The sequence below is a fragment of the Tachyglossus aculeatus genome, chromosome 26 (genome assembly GCF_015852505.1).
Source record: "Tachyglossus aculeatus isolate mTacAcu1 chromosome 26, mTacAcu1.pri, whole genome shotgun sequence".
NCBI classification, from domain to species: Eukaryota; Metazoa; Chordata; class Mammalia; order Monotremata; family Tachyglossidae; genus Tachyglossus; species Tachyglossus aculeatus.
Window position 1 is genome coordinate 13,375,275 of NC_052091.1, and position 9,106 is coordinate 13,384,380.

Here is a 9,106-nt window from a genome sequence, read left to right on the forward strand (position 1 = left end):
GTCCAGTCCACATACTTTGCTCCATGAATGCCAACCTACTCACTGTACCTCATTCTCATCTATCTTGCGGCCGACCTATCGTCCAAGTCCTACCTGTGGCCTGGGACACGCTCCCTCCTCAAATCCACTAGATAATTACTCTCCCCCCTTTCAAAGCCTTAGTGAAGGCACATCTCCTCCAAGAGGCCTTCCCAGACTAAGCCCTCCTTTCCTCCTCTCCCTCTCCCTTCTGCATCACCCTGACTTGCTCCCTTTATTCATCCTCTCCCCAGCCCCACAGCACTATTAGGTATCCGTAATTTATTTATATTAATGTCTGTCTCCCCCTCTAGAACCTAAGTTAGTTGTGGGCATGGGATGTATCTCATACTGTTGTGCCTTACTCTCCCAAGCAATTAGTACAGTGTCCTGCACACAGTAAGCACTCAGTAAATATGATTTATTGAAGAAATGTGAGTTTGTAGAGGAGAGAGGTTGGGGTGGAGGTGTAGATTCGGGAGTCACCTGCATAGAGATGCTGGTTGAAGCCATGGGAGCGAATGAGTTCTCCAAAGGAGCGGATGTACAAGAATAGAAGGGAACCTAGAACTAAGATGTGAGGAACCCCTACTGTCAGAGGGGAAGCCAGGAAAAGAGACTGAAAAGGAGTGGTCAGAGAGACAGGGGGAGAACCAAGAAAGGACAGTGTCAGTGAATCCAACGTTGGATAAGGTTTCAAGGAGAAGGGGGTGGTCTACAATGTTGAAGGCAGCTGAGAGGCCTAGAAGTTTTGGGACAGAGTACAGGCCGTCAGATTTGGTGAGAAGGTCACTGGTTACCTTAGAGAGGGCTGTTTCCCTGGAGTAAAGGGGATGAAAGCCAGATTGGGGGCAATCAAGAAGAAAATTGGAGGAGAAGAAGTGTAGACAGTGGGTGTAACCAATTTTCTCAAGAAACGTGGAATCACCTTCACCACCATCATCATCATCACCAATGTTATGCATTAAGCACTTTCGGTACTAAGCACTTGGGAAAGAACACTACAACACATTTGGCAGACAGGTTCCCTGCTCATAACAAGCTTACAGTCTACAGAGGGTGACAGACATTAATATAAGTAAATAATTTAATAATGGAGGGAGGGAGATGGGGTGGTCACTGGAGGAAGTCGTGGAGTTAAGGGAGTGCTTTTTTGGGATAGGGGATATGTAAGCATCCCAGAAATGATGGCCGAGCCTCGGTCCGAAAACCTCAGGATTGAGAACCTGCATGGAGGAATTCTTTAGAGTAACCAGTAGCCAGATTGAAGTCTCAATTATGAAAAAAAACTTGCAAAAGACTTGGTAAAAAAATCAATTTATCAATGTTTACCTTGAGAGGGTTTTTTTTCTCCACTGAATTATCCACTCTCTGAACATTTACTACCAGTTTCTTGAAAAAAGGAAGAGGCATTCCTAACTCCTGCCGCTCAGGGAACAGAAATGCCTACCAGATCATTGTCTTCTGAATTATGAGAATACTATGAATCAGATCTCCTTGAATAGAAAACTTTGCTTGAAAATTTTGCCTGTTCACTGAAATGAAGAAATCACATCTTAAAGCAGTCATAATTACAGAACACACGTCCTTTAAAAATATATTAAAAACAGGGATGCTTGATATCTGCAGTGAAAACCATCTAGGGCCAATTCCAGGCTGTGAATAAGCTGAAATGAATACGTGTATACGCAACTGGTGCAAAAACTTAATCGACTGTTTGGGCTGCCGTTTTAACATTTGCATGCTTGTAATATTCCATGTGGAATTTCTAAAGAATGGTCAGATGTGAATTGGCACCAGAAGCACAGATATGGGGAATGAAGTACCTCAGATTTGGATCAAACCAGAAGTCCCAGCTAGCATTCAGAGTGCCACTTTTGGCCACCTCAGAGGTAGGACTGTGACAAGCAGCAGCAGCAACAGGAGAAGGAAATTTCCTAAGCAGGTGAGCAAGCGGGGTTGCAGCCACTGACTCCTTGGCATTTCTGCCCCTATTTCCAGCCACTCCGGCTCCGGAGAAGGGCAGTCGACCAGCTCTGCTCCAGAATGGCCCAATGGACAACACTGGGAGCCAACAACAGTGGACTCTGCACTTGGTTGCTGTTGTTTCTTACCTCCTATTCAGCCAATTGATCAATCATATTCACTGAATGTTGACTGTGCGCAGAGCCCTATGGTAATTATAATAATAATAACAATAGTGGTATTTGTTAAGCACTTACTATGTGCTAGGCACTGTATTAAGCGCTGGGATCGATACAAGCAAGTCAGGTTGGACCCAGTTCCTGCCCCACATGGGGCTCACGGTCTTAATCCCCAATTGACAGATGAGGTAACTGAGGCCCAGAGAAGTGAAGTGACTTGCCCAAGGTCACACAGCAGACAAGTGATAGAGCTGGGATTGGAACCCAGGTCCTTCTGACTCCCGGGCCTCTGTTCTACCCACTAGCCCATCCTGCTTCCAGGCACTGGACTAGGCACTTGGAAGAGTACAATGCAAGAGTTGGTAAATCAATTCCCTGCCTACAGTGAGCTTACAGTCTACAGGCTATTCTCCTGACTTCTGCTTGGCTTTGCTGCTCATGACTGCATAGTGAGTGGGTGTTACTCGGCAGAGTCGGTAAGGTCTTCCATATCTGTGTGTCTCTGTGTCTGTCCTTTTTCTTACCCACTCCTTCAACTGAACCACCCCCCCCCCAACCCATGGCTCACTTTGATTTGAGAAACCCTGACCTGAAAAGTAAGGAAAATGAAGCAACAGTGCTTTTAAAGACAGCAGGTTGGCCATCATTACGGTCAAACAAGCTCAAGAGTTCTAGAGAGTCCACCTACAATACTGTCAGTCAACAAAGCAAAATCAAAATCAAGATCGAGAGCCATCAATCCAAAAAATGAGTTGCCACAGTTGAAATTCATCACATTTTGGAGTACAAGAGTGTTGGTAGACATGATCCCTGCGTTCTGGATTCCCCACAAATCTAATAATAATAATGATCGTGGTGTTTGTTAAATGCTTACTATGTGCCAGGCACTGTAAAAGGGGCTAGGGTGGATGCAAGCAAATCGGGTTGGACACAGTCCCTCGTCCCCCGTGGGGCTCACAGTCTCAATCCCCATTTTACAGATGACATAACTGAGGCACAGAGAAGTAAAGTGACTTGCCCAAGGTCACACAGCAGATAAAAGGTGGAGCCTTCTGGCTCTCAGGCCTGTGCTCTATCCACCATGCCATGCTGCTTCCCTACCTAATCTAACTTCCCTCAACTACCAACTACTGAAGCATTCCCACTCCACAGCTATGTTCCTTCTCCAGGTTCACTCACTGCCTCTGCAAGGTCAGCAGGATAACTCTGTTCCTACTGTGGCCTAAGAGGCATTCCTAACTCCTGCCGCTCAGGGAACAGGAAAGACGGTGGTCAGGGAACTCCCCTTAGCTGATGCCTGACAAAGCAATGGGCTTTCAGTGAGCTGGCAAGCAAAACGTGTGACCAGCCACTTAGTTACACGGTCTTGATTTGTGGTTGTCCATTAAAGAGGGTGAAATCCTATGAAATACCTGCATTTCAATTTAACCCAGTTTCAGTGTTATTCCTTATTAAATCATGAAATGTGTCAGTTTCCTTTAGCATGATGATTTTCTTTAAAGGAAAGATGATGGATGGAGTCTCCCACTGTAAACAGTGGATGAGAATCAGTCGAATCATGAAAATTTAGGAAACCTACTTCCTATGTGAAAGAATTGATAATAGTGACAGCGGTTTCCGTAACGCCCCACACGCTCTCTTGCTCCTGCAGGTCCCGTTCCCACGGGGGCATAAAGTACAACGAGAGAGTAAGCGGATAGGGCTGCTAACATGGGAGGCAAAGGCCACAGTAGTTACCAAAGGCAGAAATCCAACCACCATCTGTGGGTGTCTAGCACTCGGCTGCTGTCACTTAAGCCATAAATCAGTTTGGGTACCCAGAAACGAAAAGATTACTACGACAGGAAACTGTTGGAAGAACATTTTTAATGTGCAAAGTTTTCAAACACAGAAAGTTTCTATGACTGAAATATACTGATTTGGCAGGGGTGACTTACCATCGTGAAACACTCTTCTATTTCAGTAGATTTTCATCACATTTTTGGCTGATCCCTTGGGGACTGACCCCTGCAGTAAAATAGATGCACACATATAAATTAATAAGAAGCTGCATGTGTATAAAATGATAGAATTCTATCTCTCAACAGAAATCATACATTTGAAACTGAAATTACTTCACTTAGCTCTCTCGTATAGTGGTCTTTGCTAAGCGTTTATTGTATGCCAGGCAATATGCTAAGTGCAGAGGTAGATACAAGATAATCGGGTTGGACACAGTCCCTGTCCCACAGGGGGCTCACAGTTTTTAATCCCCCTTTTACAGATGAGGTAACTGAGGCAGAGAAGTGAAATGACTTGCCCCAAGTCAAACAGCAGACAAGTAGCAGGGCTGGGATTAGAACTCCGGTTCTCTGACTTCCAAGCCCTGTTCTTTCCACTAGACCACACTGCTTCTCAGTTTCTTCTTCAATCCTATAGGATGTATGTTTGCAGTGCCTAAAACGTTCTACGTTAAATAAATATTCAAAGTCTCAAGAAAATGAGATAAATTATCTTTAAATCCACACAGGCTGAAATTATAGAACCATAAAAAACAGAATGGGGTTTCAAATAATAATAATATAATAATTGTGGCATCTATTAAGTGCATACCATGGGTCAGGCACTGTTCTAAGCACAAGCACAAGGTGGATACAAGCAAACAGCATTGGACGCGGTCCCTGTCCCACATAGGGCTCCCAGCCTCAATCTCCATTTTACAGATGAGGTAACTGAGGCACAGAGAAGTAAGGTGACTCGCCCAAGGTCACGCAGCGTATAAGTGATGAAGCCAGGATAAGAACCCAGGTCCTTCTGATTCCCTGGCCCATTCTCTATCCACTAGGCCACGCTGCTTCTCAAATAAACGGTATAAACGCAATCAGAAAAATCCACCTAATGGGCAATCTGTAAGATTTTTAAGGAGATCATTAGGTAGACTAGCACACACATCTTCTCACGAAAGTATTTCAACAAACTGAAAGGTTTCATTGGCCGACCATCGCTCTTTTTGTAAAGGGCTCTATTTAAAACAGATCCTAAGTCCTATAGGGTGACTTCGATAGTACTTATGTTAACCAAAACTGAACTAAAAGAAAAAAAGGAGTAGTTGTCCAAGGGACAGGGGAATGGTCAGCAAAGCATGATCTAACAATGGTAGAAAGGTAAGGTAAGCCATGACTGGAAGCAAATTCTGATTTCCTGCAAAGGACTGTAGCTTTTTCGCAAAGTACCGGGATCCTCCTCCTTAGGTCTGTAAAAGGAAAAATCAATTCCTTTTAATGGCAGTTTTTATTAAGCACTGATGACCAAGCACTGCCCTAAGTGCTAATATCAAGGAGAATGAAAGAATCTCGCTATCAAGCCCCTATCCACTGTAAGCTCCTTGGTGGGCAGGGATTGTGTGCCAACTCTGTTGTATTGTACTTTCCCAAGCACTCACTTAGTACAGGCCCTTGACACAATAAGCGCTCAATAAATACCACTAATTGGTTAATACCAGCCTTTGTGCCAGAGTGTTGGAGCCTTGGAAAGAAGATACCATAAGCCTTAGCACCTTCTTCACACTTTGTACTGTATGAGGAAAAAATGCAGAGTGGGAAGCTGTGTGGACTAGTGCAAAGGCCTTTTTTTTTAATGGCATTTGTTAAGCACTTACTACGTGTCAAACACTCTTCTAAGTACTTACTTGGGTTCTAATCCCAGCTCCTTCACTTGTCTGCTACGTGACCTTGGGCAAGTAACTTCTCTTCTCTGTGCCTCAGTTTTCCTCATGTGGAAAATAGGGATGAAATCCTACTCCCTCCCAATTAGTCTATGAGCCCCCTTGGGGAACATTTGTTCGTTCAGTCATATTTATTGAGTGCTTACTGTGTGCAAAACACTGAATATGTGTTTGGGGGAGTACAATATAACAGACACATTCCCAGCCCACAGTGAGCTAACAGTCTAGAGGGAGAGACAGACATTAATATACATAAAGAAATTACAGATATATATATATATATGTACCGTGGGGATGGGAGGCAGAATGAATGAACGGAACAGGTCAGGGTGACACAGAGGGAGTCGGGGAAGAGGGCTTACTCAGGGAAGGCTTCTTGGAGGAGATGTGCCCTCAATAAGGCTTTGAAAGAGCAACTATCTGTCTGAAATGAAGTTCTAGGAGAGAATTGGAGGAGAGGAACCTGAGACAGCAGGTGTAGACAGCTCATTCACAGAATTTGGGGAGGAATGGTAGGAGGGAGATGGGGTGATAACTGGACAGGGTCATGGGAGGCTTTTTTTAGGATAGGAGAGATATGGGCATGTTTAAAGCAGTGGGGAAGAAGCCATTGGAAAGTGAACAGTTGAAGATGGCAGGGAGGGAAGAGAGAAGGGGGCAAGCGTTTCGATGAGGTGCGAAGGAATGGGGTGGGATGCTCAGTTGGAGGATGTGGATTTTGGGAGAAGATAGGAGATTTCCTTGAGATACTGCTGGGAAAGATGGGAGAGTTGAAGAAGGGGCAGAGGTGATGTTCAGATCACTCCTTATAATGCCAATTTTGTTAATGAAGTATGTGGTCAGGTCACTGGGGGCAAGGGATAGAGGAGGCGGGGCACAGGGGGCTTGAAGTGGGAGTTAAACGTGTGGATCAACCAGCGGGGGCAATAGGCATGTGTGGCAATAAGGATGGAGAAATCATTTTGCCGGGCAGAGTACAGTACGCAAGGATAAACCTGAAGTGGACAAAGTCAGCCTGATAACTACATTTCCACCAGCAACAACGCTCTGCGGCTTGTGCCCGGGAGTGAAAGAGGTGGACTGCAGAGGTGATCCAGGGCTGTGGTACAAGATTGACGGACGGCTAGGGGAGCAAGTGAGTTGTGTTCAGTAGCAAGGGTGGTGTTGAGTGCATCAATTTGGTCATCGAGGGATGGTACAGTTTGGGTATGGAGGCTAAATGGGGCACGAGTTGAGAAAATTGAAAGGGGTCTAAAAATCAGAAGTCTTGGTTGGGGAACAGTTCTGTTCCCAGCTCTGCCTCTGGTCTGCTGTGTGACTTTGGGCAAGTCACTTCACTTCCCTGGGCCTCAGTTACCTCATCTGTATAATGGGGACTGTGACCTCCTTGTGGGACAGGGACTGTGTCCAATCTGATAAACTTGTACCTACTCCTGCGCTTAGTACAGTGCCTAGCGCAGAGTAAGCATTATAACAAACACCACAATTATTACTTTTTCAAGCACTTAGTACAGTTCTATGCACACATAAAGCACTCTCTAAATACCATTAATTGATTCTACAGGAAAATAATTTCCCCAATTAATTTTTACCTATGGATTTTTAAACTTTCGAAACAGTGTAGCCTAGTGGAAAGAGCCTGGGCATCAAAAGATCTGGGTTCTAATCCCAAGTCTGTCATACCACTAAAAAAGAAAAAAGTTAGCTTCACAGCACAACTTCAGATCTTTTTACTGTTTACAAGCCTTAGGAGTTGTTCCAGCAACAGTATGTTACACATGTTTACATGTATACATGTTATACATATTGAGAAGCAGCGTGGATTAGTGGATAGAGCACATGCCTGTGAGTCAGAAAGTCACGGGTTCTAATCCTGCCTCCACTACATGTTTCCTGTGTGACCTTGGGCAAGTCACTTCACTTCTCTGGGCCTCAGTTCCCTCATCTGGAAAGTGGAGATTTAGAGTGTGAGCCCCACGTGGGACAGGGACTGTGTCCAACCTAAGTTGTATGCACTCCAGTGCTTGGCACATAGGAAACCCTTAACAAGTACCATGTTACTGCAAATGGGCATTACTGTCCAGGCACACAACCGTAACTATACTATTTTAAATAACCTTGCATTTTGAATCTTGTTCTTCCTACAAATGGAAATGATTATTTTCACATTTATCAGCTTCATTCTAATATTAGTGTACTGTCAGAGCACTGTGATGAAAACATAACAGAACTCAGATTTCTAGAAAGCTTCTTCCTCCCAAGAGCTCCAAGCTCATTTGCATGTCATCATCGATGGAAGATCAGGCTTCTCCAAAAGTATTTAAAATGCAGAATACACGTTCATCTCTCTAAAACATTTGTGAGATCCTACCTTATAATGCAGAAGGATGAAATAAACCATCTAGTAATTTCCTTTCCAACCCTATGATTATTCTTGATTTATCCTGACAGCTTCCTGGAAAGCAGGTTGGTATAGGAGTTATTTTTCTTGTTCTCCCTTCCCTTCAAACTGTCATCCCCATGTGGGACAGGGATTCAGTCTGATATGATTTTATCTACCCAAACACGGTGCATAATAAGTTCTTAACTAATACTACTATGATTGTTGTTGTCCTTTCAAGGTGCATGGCACGCCTATCCAATCTCATAGATTCTATAACAAAACTCTACTAAACTCTTAACAATATGTCTTTAAAATGTAGGAATTGTACGCTACATTACTGGAAAACGTTCACCAAACCAATGTCCTAACAGACAATGCGGGTAACAAACAAGCCCTTCGGGATAAGGGATGAGAACTTGGCCCAAAAGAGCTTCTTCCAATTGTATGACAGAATGGCTTTTTGTTTATTTAAAATAACCCTATTCTTTGCTGCAGGTTTTTCAGACTAGACGAAAACAAAATATAAACAACACGACTGTCCTTGCAGAGAGCCTGGTCGCAGGCTAGGCCAGCCCAAGAATGCAGCTGACCTATAACTACTCCCACAAAACCAACTGTTTTCTAGACTGTGAGCCCACTGTTGGGTGGGGACCGTCTCTATATGTTGCCGACTTGTACTTCCCAAGCGCTTAGTACAGTACTCTGCACACAGTAAGCTCTCAATAAATACGTCTGAATGAATGAATGAACTGTCTGTCACCGAATGACAGAACAAACTGCCCATCAGTGACGTAGGCGTAATTAATGTATTTCCATTAATTAATTCCAACTAATTCTAACTGCAGTATTTTTTAAGCG

The 9,106-nt window shown here is 44.0% G+C and overlaps 1 protein-coding gene across 4 annotated transcripts in view; it reads right to left on the bottom strand.

The window, feature by feature from the left end:
* The window catches only part of SCAPER (S-phase cyclin A associated protein in the ER), a 291,810-nt gene extending 287,640 nt beyond the window's left edge, over positions 1–4,170 (bottom strand). For all 4 annotated transcript variants that reach the window (XM_038767151.1, XM_038767150.1, XM_038767149.1 and 1 more), the window contains exon 1: positions 4,100–4,170. In XM_038767151.1, coding sequence (XP_038623079.1) covers positions 4,100–4,102 — 3 coding nt within the window. In that variant the 5' untranslated portion in view covers positions 4,103–4,170. The remainder of the gene's footprint in view (positions 1–4,099) is intronic.
* Positions 4,171–9,106: the final 4,936 nt, after the last annotated feature.